General features: G+C 38.4%; 2 protein-coding genes across 10 annotated transcripts in view; one reads left to right on the top strand and one right to left on the bottom strand.

Moving 5' to 3' along the window:
• SULF2 (sulfatase 2) overlaps window positions 1-5,264 on the top strand; it is a 136,795-nt gene extending 131,531 nt beyond the window's left edge. For all 3 annotated transcript variants that reach the window (XM_074210194.1, XM_074210195.1, XM_074210193.1), the window contains 4 exons: window positions 1,066-1,189; window positions 2,239-2,272; window positions 2,541-2,591; window positions 4,422-5,264. In XM_074210194.1, the coding sequence (XP_074066295.1) occupies window positions 1,066-1,189; window positions 2,239-2,272; window positions 2,541-2,591; window positions 4,422-4,452 (240 nt within the window). In that variant the 3' untranslated portion in view covers window positions 4,453-5,264. The remainder of the gene's footprint in view (window positions 1-1,065; window positions 1,190-2,238; window positions 2,273-2,540; window positions 2,592-4,421) is intronic.
• A 714-nt stretch (window positions 5,265-5,978) lies between these two features.
• NCOA3 (nuclear receptor coactivator 3) overlaps window positions 5,979-16,929 on the bottom strand; it is a 203,899-nt gene continuing 192,948 nt past the window's right edge. For 5 of the 7 annotated variants that reach the window (XM_074210186.1, XM_074210189.1, XM_074210187.1 and 2 more), the window contains 3 exons: window positions 12,088-12,328; window positions 11,086-11,260; window positions 9,792-10,461 (listed from right to left, as the gene is read on the bottom strand). In XM_074210186.1, the coding sequence (XP_074066287.1) occupies window positions 10,305-10,461; window positions 11,086-11,260; window positions 12,088-12,328 (573 nt within the window). In that variant the 3' untranslated portion in view covers window positions 9,792-10,304. The other 2 variants (XM_074210191.1, XM_074210192.1) reach the window with 2 other exon arrangements.

Below are 16,929 nucleotides of genomic sequence, written 5' to 3'. Positions count from 1 at the left end.
CCAGGAGAGAAGTGAGGAGTTATCTATAACCATGACTGTTTTCAAGGGCTTGAGGGACTGTCTCATGGAAGAGGGAAATTCACTTTCCTGACAGCTCAAGAAAAAACTAGGTAGGCACAATGGATGGAAGTCACAAAAACCAATTTAGCTTTGCTGTGAGGAAAAATTTTCTAAGAATTATCAATCCCCAGAAGTTAATGAGTTGCCTTGGGAAGTTGTAGGTTTCCCTCCTAGGAGGGCTGAAAACCAGGAGTACTTGTCAGAGATGTCTACAAGTTCAAGTTGGATTAGACGCCCTCTGTGGTACTTCAGAACCAGGGGAGTCTGATTCCAACTTAACACATTGGGTGACCTGAATGAGCTAAGTCACAATCTCTGGGCCTCAGAGGTTCAGATTACCAGGAAGAGATCTATGCTCCTCTGATTTGAGTTAATAAGTTCTGGTCAAGTGTGTGTTTGGGGTCCTAGGGTCCAGGGAATTCCCAAGGAGAGACTCTACAGGACCACAGCTGTCCTTGGTCAGACACAGCTAGGCAGTGTCAAAGGGTAGGATTGAAGCTAGCTTTCCCAACTCTGAGGCCAGCTCTCTTTCCATCCACTATGCCATGCTTCCTCTGCTCACTGAGTCCATACAGCTGCCTTCCATGGAATGACAAATTAAAAGGTATGATGAAAGGTTAAACAACAGTACTCACAAGGGAGCTTCTAGTATTTGAAACTCAATCTGGTCATGTGGATTCAGTGAATAATGTATTAATAATACTAATGTTCATATTACTGCAATTATTTAAAGGTTCAAAATTTTCCCCTTCTAACATCCTTTTAAAATAAGAAGAGCAAGTATTATTTTCCCCCAAACAGTTATTGGCACGATCCAGATTCAAACCCAGCACCTGCTTCCATTTATACCACAATGATAGCCAAGCAAAGATTTCCAGAACACTATTTAACCAATTTACATTGCTGAGGGTTGGCAGGGAACAATGGAAGAAATTGCTGCCACAATATGCAGCTGGAGAACCTTAAAATGTTCTTCTAACTACTTGCTTTTCTTATAATCACCAGTTGATTAATGCAGTGAATACACTGGATCGAGATATTCTCAATCAACTGCATGTACAGTTAATGGAGCTCCGCAGCTGCAAGGGATACAAACAGTGCAACCCCAGGACTCGAAACATGGACCTTGGTTAGTATTCTGCCTCATCTTCTCCCTCCACTTCCATATCCTGAACTTGTCCCCCAGAGACACAGAGAACCTGGGGAACCTCAATATATGGCTTAAGGTGACATATTTGAGTGATCAGATTCATGCTTTTAAATTGTAGTAGCAGAGTAGTAAAGAGACAAGACTAGTTAAATAAAACCAATTTAATTTTCAGATCATCCTTAATCAACCTTTCTTCAAGATGCAATTCATGAACAAGGAAACAAAGACACTGACAGATGTCTGTTTCCCCACTGCAAATAAAAGAGCAGAGTGAGGGGAAAAAAAAACCAAACTTAAATTTATAGATTTGAGGATAACATTCTACTGTTCCTTCATCAGTTTAAGAAAAATTAGACAGTGAACAGCTCTGATGCAGTGAGAACTCTAACCAGAGATAAAATCACGAAACCTCTGTCTGAGGCAAAGTCTGTTCTCTAAAACTTGCATTAGAATGGGAAGGTAGTCTTACCTGGTCTTTGGTCTAACCTAACAGTAGTAAGGGAATTTTTGTCAGGGATTTTTATAATTCTTATTAGGGCTCAACAATTTCTCTCCCAGGAGAATCCTTTTGCCTCCCCAAATGAGTTGAATGGATGACCATACTATTAGAATTCCATGATTTTTAAAATTAACTACTAACCCTGGAACCAAGAAAAATGGATAAATAACTGCAATAGGAAATTTCTACTCATATTTGGGAAAATTGTAAGATGTACCAGATCCGGCTGAAGTTTTGTGTGTCTAAATCTTGTGTTGGCCAGCTGGGGCAATGGCACAGAATCCTGCCTAGAGAGATTTATTCTTCTCTGTAAAATGAGAGATTTCACCTAGATTATTGCTACAGTCCTTTTAAATTCTAAATCCTGGGATGAGTTTCCATCTGAACCAGCAAATACAAGTGCCACCACTTATCAGTAGAAGAGAGAGGAAATCCTTTGATAGCAGTTGGATGGTTATCTCTAATCTGTTAACCTTCTTTACCTTTCCAGGCTATCCACTGATAACCTCTTTATTTTCCCCTCTTATAGGACTTAAAGATGGGGGAAGTTATGAGCAGTACAGGTACTTTCACTTTTTCTGTACATGTTAAAGAAATGTAAAAGTCCTTTCTTCTTATTATGTTCCCCCAATTCCATTTTGAAATTATCTAATCATCTCTTCCTTCCTCTGTGGGATTTTTCATGTCTCTGCCATAACCCTAAATTAGGCATGATTCATTTCTAATTGTCACCTTTTATTCCTTTTGGGGTTGGTTTGGACTTGTTTCTTCTTGGTGATTGTTGACTCTTCTTTTTTCCTCCCCATTCTTTTTGACTTCTTAAATACCTAGGCAGTTTCAGCGTCGAAAATGGCCAGACATGAAGAGACCTTCTAAATCACTGTGAGTTGAGAAGCCATTTTACAAATACAACAGTAATTTCACTTGTTTCATTTTTTGCAAACCCTCCTGGTTTTCACACCATTTTTCAGCTTCCAGGAGCACTAGTCTTGCCCCTACATGACAAGAGAAAGACTATACCTTTTGTTTTATTTACTCACAGTAGCTCCATCCCAGCTCTCTTAGGAACTATGTTAAGCAAAACAAGAGATGTAACATTCTGTGACTCACCCTTCTTAAAAGAAGTTGCTTTGAAGCAGTCATCCTGTGTCCCCAGTCCCCCAAGCAGAGTACAAAGAAGGGCAGGTCCTGTAATCATTTTGGAAGGCTTCAGGTATGGTCTAGGCCTGGATCTTTTGATTCAAAGAATAACTGCCCAAATTTCAGAGAAATGGGTGAGTTCAGGGTGAATGTTTTAAAGATAGCTTGCCAACTTATGGATGCAGAACTTGCATCAAGAAATCAGGGAGGGGCACAGGGAGGTGGCACAGTGGATCAAGATGCAGTCCTGGAGTCAAGAGGACCTGAGTTCAAATCTGGCCTCAGACACTTAATAATTACCTAGTTGTATGGCCTTGGACAAGCCACTTAACCTCATTTCCTTGCCAAAAAAATCAGGGATCCTGTAGGATCACAGTATTTCCTAAAAATCGGGGTTAAATGTAATCACCTCCTTCCTCTTGTAGAAAATGCATTTGAATACTCCCTTACTAAGGGTTGGGAAGGGTAGAAGTAGTCTAAGACAAGGAAGGGTCGCATTAGGGCAAGGCTTAGAAGAGATCTAATGGTGTCTACTGCCCCACCTGCCACAGCAGCTTTAAGCTTTATCTTCCCTCCCCCAATTTAGACAGTTTCAATGTGAGGATTTAAATAAATCCTTTAGGCAATTAATGGCTGGACAATAATGCTAATGACTTCACATACTTGCTCTGACCAGAATCACACAAAATGTTTAGATGTGAGATTTTGAGTATCCATAGTGATGATCCTTTTGATTTTAATAGCTTAATGATAATTAGTCTGCTATAATGCTTGGTTCTAAAGCATGAGTTTCTTCCAAAATGTTACAGAACATTTTGAATGTAACTGCAGTGATCACTGTGTTTCTTTTCCTCTCTGAGAAAACTATTTTAGACCTCTTTATTTTGAGTTTCTGCTTGGTTTCTTCTATAAGAAACAGGAAGAAAACAGAAAATTGTATCACTTCACAATAACTCACAAGTTGCAACCTTTCCAACCCCCAAATCCACAAGCAGACTTCATGTCAAGTGTCCTATTTATGTCTATCTTATCTTATGGTGCAGTAGGAGCTGTGAGCTGAGGAGGGCTAATTCACCTTCCAACCTGGGAGCCCACATGCTATGGACACTGTTGTTATTTACTGTATACTTTTGGAGTTCTTAACTATTTAATGGCTATAAAACTGTGCTACTTTTATTAGATTCCAGTCTTTTTTATGAGCCACCAACAAAATTCCTGAGCCTTTTGCCTTAACCCTATTTTTATCATAAACCCCATTGTTTTAAATTGCACAATTCTGTAATACTGAGGTGCTTTGGGGAAACTCATACATCACAGCAGGATTGACCATAGTTACTAAAAAGTATTAACTGACTGACTAAAAGTTAGGATGGAATTAAAAACATTTGGTAATGTTGATAATCTTTTTTCTAGGAGCATATTTATAAAGAAAGGCCCCATCTATATCTTTGGTGCATAATGAATACCCTGTTTCCCAAATTTAGAAAAATCCAGGTTTATTAGTTGGGGTAACATGACATCTACTAAAAATAGAGCATCCTAATATTGATACTTTTTTTTTTGGTTTAACAGAGGACAACTCTGGGAAGGATGGGAGGGCTAAGTTCCAAAAGCTGGTTCTCAAAGAAGAATGATGTCCACTGGCCAGAAAGCCAAACTTTTTACAGAAACTGTGTATGATTTCAGTAAGACTTCCACTGTTGTACTGGAGAAACTTTGGGGCTGAGGTAGGTAGACTAAGCCACTGTTAACATGCTATAAAGAGATCTAGTGGATTCTAGAGGACATCCAGAAAGAACAGGGATCCTTTTAGAATTCCACTGGTCACACCTGCTTTTGCTTTGGACTATATACCTCACCAGCTGCACAAAAAAAGCATTTTTATTCCAAGAAGTCACCACTAACACTGAGTCACTAAAGGGAAAAAAGAACCTAGAACTGTCATATGGTCTCCAACATTGGAAACCCCCCCAAGGGCAAAATCCACGAGATTTTTTTAAACTACAGTAAAACCCCATTTCAAACACTTTACTTCATAAAGTATCTTAACAATCAGAGACAGAAGGCACTAGCAAGTCAAGTGAAACAGAAACACTGCACCTAGAAAAATGGACTTTTTTTTCCCTTTTTGCTTATAATCAGAGTAAGCACTAAGTAGAAGACAACCAATATAAAGATGTCACAAGAGACTCAAGAGCATTGGGACAGAAGTGGACATGCCATCACCGTGTTTCTTGGTTTTCTCTTTCCTCTGGGGAATCTGTTTTAGCTCATTGTATATAATGTATGGCCAACCTATTACACATCAGTTACCAATTTCAAGATGGGCAGTGTAAATAAATATTCAATAACCATTCAAAAGGAAATTCCTTAAAGTTGTGAAGATTTTTGTCAATAAACTGTGGAATGCCCATATACAGTTTCTCTAAATGTTGCCTTGTTATCACAATAATTGACCATTTTTAAAGCAGTGCAAAGAAAATCCAGTTAATGTATGTCCTGAGTTTTAATGAAATCCTATTTGTACAGAAACTTTTTTAGTGTGAGTATTGTATTGTTCACAAACCCAAACTATTGTATTAGGTGTTTATGGGAGAAGGAGGGATCCATCCTTGTGTTTTGTTTTTGTTTGGAATGGGGGGGGGGGGGGAAGGAGGTGGGGGAAGAGAAGAGAAAGATTTCATACATATGCTTTTGTGAAAATACAGTGAGCAGCATGGAGGGATTTTTCTGATGGGGAAATCTTACCTTGAAACTTCTTTTGATGCATGGGGAACAGATTCAGTGGAAAAAAATTCCAGTCAACAATTGTAAAGCTTTTCCCCAGTTGTGAAGATAGTAAACATAATCCAATCTGAGATTGTAAGGTCTCTACCCCACCCCTCCTTTGTAAAAGGTACCAGTACTATCTCTTAAAAGTCTGACTTAGCACCTGCAGTCAAAGAGTTTTCTTATGAGTTAAATGCTATACTTTTAACTTACACTTTAGAGTCCTTAAATGCCATAACTAAAAGGGGATGCAAAGACCAATACAGCTTTTCTTGAGTTAATTATCTTATCAGATGTGTGAATTTCATGTGTTCTTAATAAGCCAATATGGATGAAAAATGCTGAGTAAACTTGTCAGGGTCCAGCTTTAAATAGAAACCTTTATTTACATTGACATTAACATCCAAAAAAAACAATCAGAAAAGCAGTCATAGCTTACAACCCAGCCATCTTATAAATCATCCCATGGGGTTTGGATTTTTTTGCAGTATAAAGAAAGATACAGATATTTCAAGCAATACTTAATGTAAACTACATTTAAATTTAATTCATTCTCAATACTGTAAGCCTTCTCCTGAGAATTTTTAAATATTGCTCTCAGAATTACATACAATTTTATGATTGCTGTATCATTTCCACCATCATTAAAATTTCACATATTAACAACAAAAAACTTAAAAAGAAAAAACCCCTGCACATTACAAAATGTAACATTCAAAAGGTTTGCCTTATAGCAGAAGAAAAAAAAAAGCTCTCATTCCCTTGTTCAAAGCAAATATCTGTGATACTATTAATTCTTTAACTAGCTCACACATGTGCAGCTTCTGTTACTAAAAGGAGACCAGACAAGACAGGTATTGAAAGTGACTTCCCTGCAGCAGGTTTAAGTGGCCACTGCTAGCATTTAAATGGCCTCCCTTTCCAAATCAAAGAATTTTCCTAACAAGTATTTGGGGGAAAAAAAAAATCCCACCCCAATCCATCTTTTAGATAGTTAAAACACTGAAGTACTAAGCAGTGCTGTTTGTATTCTACACTTTTCTTCCTATCCAGATAAATGATTCATAAATGGCATTGTCATGAGAACATCATTAACAATGCAATTTCAGTTTTTTTTTAAAGGAAGGAACATGTATTTCTTTTAAATCACATTTTGAGCTTTATAAAAAAAATATATCTTTGGATTCAGCAAAAAGTAAATACTGGTAATATCCAACATTCTAAAATCAGATGAAGTTAGGAGTTCTTGTATATCTTTCAAGTACCACGTTTTAGAAAAGGGATATAGGTAAGTAAAGGGAGGGTCAGAAAAATATCAAGAGAATTTTTCAAAAAAAGTAAAAAGGGTAGGATGTACAAAGCCATAGACATTGGCAAGTTTCACCGGCATAACGAACAAGTATAAAATGTTTAAAGAATCTGGCAGGTTTCATACTGAATATAAAAAGTAGGGAGAAGAGAGCTGCCTTCCTTCCAGTGCCTGACCATGTAAAGTCTACCCTTGGAATCATTTCTTAAGAGGCATCAAAAGGGTGAGGGTGTGGTATTTAGAGAAAAAAGGTAAGAGCACCATTCTCTAACTTGTTCAAGACAAAGATAAATCAAATTAGGGAACTTTACACACCCAAGAATAGAATTCATGACTTAAGGGATGGTAAGAAAGTAATTGATTTCCATAGAGAGGCAGCTGGTGGCACAGGGGGATAGAGAACTGGGCCTGGAATCAGAAAAACCTGAGTTCAAATCCAGCCCTCAGACTAGCTTTGTGACCCTGGGAAAGTCATTTAGTCTCTATCTGCCTTAGTTTACTCCTATATAATAACCTTGGGATACTAATGGCACCTACCCAAGAGAATATTGGTAAAAAGCGCTCAACACCAGTGGTCAGAGCAAAGGAAGTACACTACAAAAACTTCTCCAAAAGAGGCAAGGCGATGGTCTTGAAAGAGCAGTCCTCTCTTCTAAAGTTCATAAATCCACTGTCAGAGTTTGGGGGAGAGAGGGAGTTCATGAGGGAATAATAAAATAGAACCGACATATTACTCCCACATATATTAGCCTAAGGAGAAAGTGGTGGTTGTCACTAAGTTTAAGTCAGAGCTTCTAAAAAATTTTTAGCCATATATTAACATTCCACTTGCTTCCACCCCACCCCCATTTTAATAACAGTTTTGAAAATTCATGTTTGCACTGCTAGAGACTTGCTTTCAGGAACTTTTAAAAAATTAACTCATTGCCAACTCCCACATAAATATGTCCAACGAGAGTGTCAGGAATATTATGATAAATCCACTGACAATACCAAAACTCAAGTTGAAATTTAGGACTAAAATAACAGGTGACCTGCATTTTAATTTGTAGCTTTCCTTCCCTTTTAGTGACTGCCAACTAGTATTGTTATCAATAGTCAAAAACAAGACCCAGTGTGCACTTGTCATATCTGATGCATGGACAATCAAGAGTTGACATTTGAGACCCAAGTTGTAACTCACTAAAGGGTTAGAGCTGACCAGAAAAGTCAGCTTTGTTCACCAGGGCATAGAGAAAACAACAATCCTAGCTACAGTGTTAACAAAAAATGGCTAAGACAATGTTGAAAATTAACACAAACTCAATGTAACAAACAGGCTGCTGTTTACATCAGTTTGAAGCAATGACAAAGTATATGTCATTCATTCACTCCCTGACTGAAAAGGCAACGTGTTCAACTTTAAAAAAAAAATACCCTGAATTGCTGTCATACAATTCATGGAGAGCTGAAAAAGACAGAGAGCTCTTTTTCTTGTCGGATCATACTGTATTTTAAAAAACAAATAATACCCTCCCCCCACCAAAAAAAAAAATTAACAAAGTGCTTAGTTCAGGTGGAGAAAGCAATTATACAACTATCTAACCCTAAACAAATCATCTTTTTAGAAAGCTATTTTTTTTAAGATGGAAATGAGTGAGGTGTCCAAGCCCAAAAGAGAAGGGAAGGTAAAGGCTGCCACCATACCCCGCCCTAACCCCTCCCAAGTCATTAAATTAAGAATGTCTTCTATTTTTTTACCTCACTATGCTGAGCTTACAGAAATCAACACTGTTAAATATTTAGCTTCACAAACTCTGCAAAAATGAGTTCTTGTGATCTACAAAAGTCATATATATGTACACATAATAATCTTAACGATTGTATTTACAAAAACCTATTCACAGAAACAGACTGCAAATTTCTGATTCAGACTGCAGTACCCAGCCTTGGGATTTCTGAAGTTGATTTTCAAAAAGGATTATTGCTCTACCATATAGGCAAAGTGTGACATTATCCAGTCCTTTCGAATAAGTTTACAGTTCCTGTCCGATGGATTAGCTCGGACGGAGAACATGATACAGCTCGCCATTAGACCTCAAAAATATTGCATTAATCCATTACTTTCTATATAAAGTGCACTCAGCTGCACATTAGCATGTAAATATTAGCCACTATTGCAATTAAATACTGTAATTTCCATTTTCCTTTCTGCAAAGCTATTTGCCATCAGTCATAATCTGGAATATTAGATGCTAGTGGTAATCCTAAAGGAATTAGAGGGCATAACCATCAATGGTGGTGGGGAGTCCAAAGCCCATATCAAGTTGATGACATGACCTCAAGCATTCTGATTTATTGGGGACAAGAGATTTAAGAGAGGACTGTTCACCAATGGAAAAAAAAGGCCTCAAGGCTGGGAACTACATTCTGTGTCAGACATTGCTACTAGAGAAACCAGACTTTTCTATCCCACAACTTCTCCACTTTCTTTGGCCTGCCTATTTATAGGGCTTTGGATAGCAAGGCAGAAAGAAATAATAACACACAGGGAGTCTACCATATTTACTAAAATGCCATTGCCAGATTCACATCTCTAGAGGCAGAATGCCAAAAATATTTATGTTCATTGCTTAATATACCACAATATACAGAAAAACAGGTAGACAATGTTTAGCTCATGACTCAGTTCGGTTCAAACAAAGTTACGAGGGATACCTTGATGAAGATTTGGGGGAAGTAGGTCCTTTCATAAGTGAGATGTCACTAACAATGTGTAACCCCTTATTTTACCTCCTGAAAATGCTAGTGCAGAAACTTTTGTACAGTGATTTTCGGTGGGAGGTTCTGGATTTCATGTGTCAGCAGTATTTCTGCAAATAACCACAGGGAAGAAAAAAAAGTTAAAACATCAATTTTGCAAAATCAGAATACCTATATTTATATTTGTAACCAGTTTATGTTCAACACTGTTGAATACTGTTATGTTCATCCATTTATGTTCAATTTGTCCACCAATGATTCTTTGCTTTTACTAAATTTAGTTTATTGGTTCAAATCAATGAATGGAAGTCAGCAAAATGATTATGCCCTCTAATGCAAAACACTGACTATCAAAAATGGGAGAGCCCTCAGCACAGATGTTTAAAGGTGGAACTGACCTTGTTGACCATGACAGTAGAGGCACTAAAAAGTAGATGGATTCCAAAGACCAACTACAACCCTCTTATATTACAAGAAGAAATAATGACCAAAGAAAGGAAATGACTGACTACAATAACAAATTAATAAGGGATAGAACCAACATAATGCTACACAGATCTCTATAGCAGCATTTTTTTTCCTAGCAGCATTTTAAAATAAGTTAATATCACCAAAGAGGGATTAAAGAAAAAGGATTAAGATTTCTGTACCTGATCTGGACCCATGGGCATCCCAGACATGGGCATAGAATTCATGTTCATTTGTCCAATGTGGCCACTGTTACCATTCATGTGCATCATACTATAGGGAGCAGGGTTAGCCTGGGGGGGAAACTGCTGCTGTGGAAATGAACTGAAAATCAAAAAGGACCATTACCTTCTATATTATTTTATGTGGTCACAAACATAATACAGAAAAGAAAATGTTAAAAAGCCTGGGCAGTGAAGTCACTTTATCCCTAAATCTGCACTTAGAAAAGAAATATTTAAAGTCAGATATCCAGAAAGCCTGTTGAATCTTCAAGTCCAGAAGAGCACTAATTTATTTACCATGTCTATTAATACTTTCACAAAAAAAGGGTAACTAGGTGGTGCAGTGGATAGAGCACCAGCTCTGGGGGATCTGAGTTCAAGTCTGGCCTCAGACACTTAGTAATTCCCTAGGTATGTGACCTTGGGCAAGTCACTTAACTCCATTGCCTTGTTAAAAAAACTACTTTCAAAAAGTTTTTAAAATAAGTCCAAACACATTATTATGGCGTTCTTTGAGGTAAAAATCCAAGATCAGCATTGAAAACTTTATTGCTCAGGGCAAAATATATCCCTAAGTACAAAGAATACTTTATTGGTTCTCAGAGCTTAAGTGTGAAAGATTTTTAAAGTCACTTAACATTACTGACAAAACACAACTTGATTAAAATAATGGTAGCAGAGGGTATGGGAAGTTCACTACAACACATCAAACCATGGTGTTCACCTGTTCCTGGACAAGGTTCCTGATGGCCAGCCCTTCATTTCTGGGGACTGATACATTGGTGCAGTCTGAGGGTGCTGCATCATGGGGTTCTGGGAGGCACCAATTCTTGATGACATCATTGCACTGGGAGGACTGGATACTCTGCTAAAGGCAGGATCTGACTGTTGGTTCATTCCTTATAAAGAAAAATAAAACTATTGGTTTGGGTTATAGAGTCTTTTTTTTTTAATGACAACTAATGATTAAAATGCTAATCCATAAAATGACCACAATAATTTCTCTAAAAAATAATACAAAGTTAGAAGAGATGACAGACTATAGCTACAGCTCCTCTATATCCTTATGTTGCACAACAATATTCTTGCATGCCAAAAGAGCCAAAATAAGTAACATAACAGTAAGATAGTCACTTTCCTTAAAACAAAATTAGTTTACTTTCCTTTCTGAACACTATTACTGAACATACTTATAAAATAGACAATTTACTGCTTGAGGTAAGTGGATATACCAAGAAGATACATTTCCTATTAGGTGAATATCAATAATCTTTCCCCCAAATTTTCCCATTTATACCCCTTCCCTCCATGGCACCCACTTCCAGATCACTGAGCCTCCCTACACCCAAAGGTTGATAAGAAGCACTCATTGCAGTCAGCTTATAACTCAAGGCAAAGGCTGCCACCATTTCCCACCCTAACCCTTCCCAGGTTATTAAATTAAGGATAGCTTCTATTTTTTATCTCACTATGCTGAGCTTACAGCAGGCAGTTTTTAACTACACTTTACATTTCTAAGAGACTCTACTAAAAGTTAAGCTTTTAGCACAGTATGAAACTAATTTTGTCCCTGAGGGTACAAAGAAAACAACTGTATATCTTTTCCTTAAACTTAAGTTGAGGGAAGAAAAAAATATGTAGTGAAAATATGTCAAGTAAATGTGGTAACAATTTGCCCACAGCCAATGGTTAAAGTATTGGTTCAGTTTTCTTGGGGAGAATTTACCATAATTTGGTGGGTATGAAAACTGCTGTGGAGGAGCTGGTGGCATTGAGGTCCCAGCCAAAGCCCCCTCCATGCTGGCTGAAGCAGTCACATTAGGGGGAGGGCTGAAGGTCTGCGCCTGTGCCTGTGCCTGTGTCTGCTGCTGCTGCATCATCATGGCCATCCGGTGCTGTCGGATGTGGTGACTGATCAGTTCTCTGCTTCGCTGGGCCACCATCTGAGCATTGAGAAAACCTTGCTGCTAACCAAGGGAAAAATTAAAGAAACATTTGAAGAACAAACTGATTTCATCCTGATCGAGAGCCCAAAAGGCATTATAGATACAAATGATATGGTGGGCAAAAGCCCTGAGAGGGTTTCAATATAATTGTTTATTACGGTAAGCTGAGCAGAGAAAATCTGACCAAAACTTTCAAGTTCCTTGGGAACACTCTGGAATAGGCCATGGAAAGCTGTTAACTGTTAAAAGCAAAGGAAAACTTTAAACTGAAGCAAAGACAACACAGAATCTCACAAGGCAGCTGATGCTCCTAGGCCACCAAGAATTCATCCAGCCCCCCTACCTATTGGGGTACCCTATTCCAATGTTGTAAGAGTGGAACTTTAGATTAATGGATTAATTTAATGTTCTTCTTTGGTGATCAAACCATTATTTATCATAAATATGCTCTAAGTCCCTCCACAATTTATATAAAGTGTTCCACAGGAAAATTTTAAGATATATCTTCAAGCAATCATAAAAATAAAAAGACAAGCAGATTGGGGATACCAAACTCATTCCTTAAAAATAAAATATAGCATTGTATTTTCTTTGCAACCATTTTTTGTATAATATGTAGATGCTATTTCTACATGTGGAAAAAGATAAAGATAGGAAGAAATGGTATTTCCATCATTGCTTAATTATTACTAATAAACAAGACCCAACAGATAGACAAAAGAAAGAACAAGGTATCAAAAGAATTAGAAACACATTAAAAATGTTTTAAATTACTACTAATAAGAAAAGTACAACTCAGATAACTTTAAGATTTTAACTATACACAAATTGGCAAAGATGACAAAAAGTGGAAAGAGGAATAACAAAAATAACAAAAACAAGCATCCTGACATTGTTGGTGATGCTATGGAAAGCAATCTGCAATAATGTTGAGAAACTAATTTCTTAATCTTTGACCTACAGACGTCACTGATAGGCATATACTTCCACAACATCAAAGAAAAAATGGAAGTACATAATATTTACAGCAATATTTTTTCTTATAACAAAAGAGCTATAAACTAAGTAGATGCATTTTCATTGAGGAATGCCTAATAGATCAGGTACAGTAATATTACTGTGATTTAAGAAACAATGAATATGATGAATACCAAATAGTATGGAAAGACATATGAATGGATGAATCTGATATAAGCAGACAAGGAAAGCAATGCACACTGACAGCAAATTAGATGGAAAGAACACAAAATGAATGATACAAAATTATGATGACCCAGTTTGACCCCAAATCAGATATTTAACACTATTTTCTATGCAGAAACAGAGGACTGTGGATGTCAGACACTTGGTTAAGGGATGGCTTCTGGAGGAAGGTTAATGGAGGGAAACCATGAGAAATGTCATGATGTAAAAACAAAAGTTATCAAACACTTATTTTTTTAAATTATATAAAATAACAGTTCATTCAAAAGAACACTGGATTCAAAAAGATCCATGTTCAATTATGCTAAAACAGAATTACTAAAAATATGGGGAAAAAGTAGAAGCCCCAGAAGGCATACCTAAGAACAATGAGTGAAAACTGCAAAGAGGGATATTTGGGTAGCAGATAAACTAAAACTATCTTCAAGTAGAACAGGCTGACTCAAAAGAAACTGCATTTCCGGGGGTGGAGCCAAGATGGTGACAAGAGAGGATCATGTCTTAGGCACTCTCTCATAAATCTTCAAAACTAAGGACTCTAAATTTTCGAGAGACAGAACCCACAGAGGGACCCAGGGAGGCAGTTCTCCTACTCAAGGTAACCTGGAAAAGAGAAGACAGGCTCTGCTCCCCAGGGTTGGCGGGTGAGGGAAAGAACTTCAGCCTCCTGGAGGCAGACCTATGCCTCGGGAGCGTTCCCGGGCACAAATTTGGGGAGGGGGGGGGATCTCTGACAGAGGGAATACATGAAGCCCAGCCCTCAGGGCACACAGCAAGCAGCTTGGCTGCAGCAACCCAGATCCAGGAACCAGAAGCAGGTGGAACTGGTAAGCAGGAGCTCCCAGGGCATGAGCCCATTAAACCTAAGGAGGGTAGTGAAGAGAGACTGCTGAGCTCTACCCCTGGAACAGGATGCTGGGGTTCTGACCACATTCAGATCCTGATCACAGCCTAGGCCCCCCCATAGAACAGCAGGACCCACCCCCCACCTCAGCCCCAAGGCAGAGGGGAGTACTTATGGTCATTCACAGACCGGGAGGGAGGACAGAGCCTCACACACTGAGACCCTTGTGGGAGTGTCCCAAAAGCTCAGGAAGCACCCCCAAAACAGGCTAAGGCTGGGGAAAATGAGCAAGCAGAGAAAAAAGAGGAACACCATTGAGAAATATTTTGCCTGTGAGCCCAAGAAGGATCAAAACACTCAGTCTGAAGATGAGGAAGCACAAGCTCCTGCATCTAAAGACTCCAAGAAAAACAGAAATTGGGCTCAGGCTATGACAGAGCTCAAAAAAAGACTGAAAATCAAATGAGGGAGTTAGAAGAAAAACTGGGAAAAGAAATGAGAGAGATGCAGGAAAAACAAGAAAATGAAGTCAGCAGCTTAGTCAAGGAAATCCAAAAAAGTGCTGAAGAAAATAGCATGTTAAAAACCAGCTTAGGTCAAATGGATAAAACAGTTCAAAAAATTATTGAGGAGAAGAATGCTTTAAAAAGCAGAATGGGCCAGATGGAAAAAGAGATAAGAAAGCTCTCTGAGGAAAACAAATCCTTCAGACAAAGAATAGAACTCAGGGAGATTGATGAATTTACTAAAAATCAGGACTCAATATTTCAAAACCAAAAGAATGAAAAATTAGAAGAAAATGTGAAACATCCCATTGAAAAAAACTCACATGGAAAACAGATTTATGAAAGATAATTTAAAAATTATTGGAATATCTGAAAGTCATGATTAGGAAAATAGCCTTGACATCATTTTCAAAGAATTACTACAGGAAAATTGGCCTGATATCCTAGAAGAGAATCCACTGATTCCCCCTGAGAAAGAGATCCCAAAAATCAACCTCCAGGAATATTATAGCCAAGTTCCAGAACTCCCAAGTCAAAGAGAAAATATTACAAGCAGCCAGAAGGACACAATTCAAATACCATGAAGCTGCAATCAGGATCTCACAGGACTTAGCAGCAACTACATTGGAAGCTCGTAGGGCTTGGAATATAATATACCAGAAGACAAAAGAGCTTAGAATGCAACAGAGAATCAACTACCCGACAAGGCTGAATGTCCTCTTCCAGGGAAAAAGATGGATTTTCAATGAACCAGGGGAATTTCAAATGTTCCTGTTGGAATGGCCAGAGCTGAACAGAAGGTTTGATCTTCAAATACAGGACTCAGGTGAAGCATAGAGATTGGAGAAGGGGAAAATATGAGGGACTTAATGATGATGAACTGCATATATTCCTGTATAGAAAAATGACACTGATAATACTCATATGAACCTTCTCAATTAACAGGGCAGGTAGAAGGAGATTTTATAGATGAAGCACAGGAGAAAGCTTAATTTGAAGATAAAATATGGTGTAAAAATAGAGTCAATAGAAAAAAGGGAAACATAATGGGAGAAAGAAAAAAGGAGAGGGGGAATAGGCCAAGATATTTTATATAATAAGATTTTTCTTTATTACAATGAGCTATTGCAATGATATGGAGGGGGGGGGAAGGCAAGGGGGAATGAAGGAGTCTTTGCTCTCATCAGAGGTGGTTAGGAGAAGAAACAGCATATATACTCAAAGGGGTACAGACATCTGGAGTAAGGGGGGGGGGGGGACATGGGGAAGAGAGGGATGTGAATGAAGGAGGAGAGGATGGACCATGGGGGGAGAGTGGTCAGATATAACACATTTTCTTTTTTACTTCTTGCAAGGGGCTGGGATTGGATGGCTTGTCCGGGACCATAGGGCCAGGTGGATGCTGGGCCTAAAGGGTGATATGTGGGGCCTCTTGGCCCCAGAGCCAGGGATCTGTCTGCTTTACCACTCAGCTACCCTACAGCAGAGTCAGAGTGAAAGGAGAGAGAAAATATAGTATATGTTAGTGGAGAAATACAAAAGGAGGGAGTTGCAATCAGTAATGGCAATGGTAGAAAAATATGGAAGTAACTTTTGTGATGGACTTATCATAAAGAATGTGATATACCCACAACAGAGTTGGTGGTGTTGGAACACAGACTGAAGCACATTTTTTATTATTATTATTTTTTTGGGGGGGTGCAGGGCAAATGGGGCTGGGTGGCCTGCCTGGGGCCAAATAGCAGGGTGATTGTTGGGTGTCTGAGGCCAGATTCGGACCCTGGTGCTCCTGGCTCAAGGGCCAGCGCTCTGTCCACCACCCAGCTGCCTCTACTATTATTACTATTTTATTTTATGTCTTTTTTTTTTCTTTTTTTGGTTTATGCAGGGCAGTGAGGTTGAGGTGGCTTGCATGTCACACAGCTGGGTGATTGTTGGGTGTACGGGGCCAGATATGGGCTTAGGTGCTCCTGGCTCCAGGGCTGGTGCTCCGTCTACTGCGCCACCTGTCCATACCTACAATTATTACTATTATTTTTTTAATTTTAATTTTTTTCTCTCCCCTTTAC

The sequence above is a fragment of the Macrotis lagotis genome, chromosome 1, assembly GCF_037893015.1.
Source record: "Macrotis lagotis isolate mMagLag1 chromosome 1, bilby.v1.9.chrom.fasta, whole genome shotgun sequence".
In the NCBI taxonomy this organism is placed as follows: Eukaryota; Metazoa; Chordata; class Mammalia; order Peramelemorphia; family Peramelidae; genus Macrotis; species Macrotis lagotis.
The sequence above is the reverse complement of the archived record's forward strand: the minus strand, read 5'-3'. Positions and strand labels throughout refer to the sequence as shown.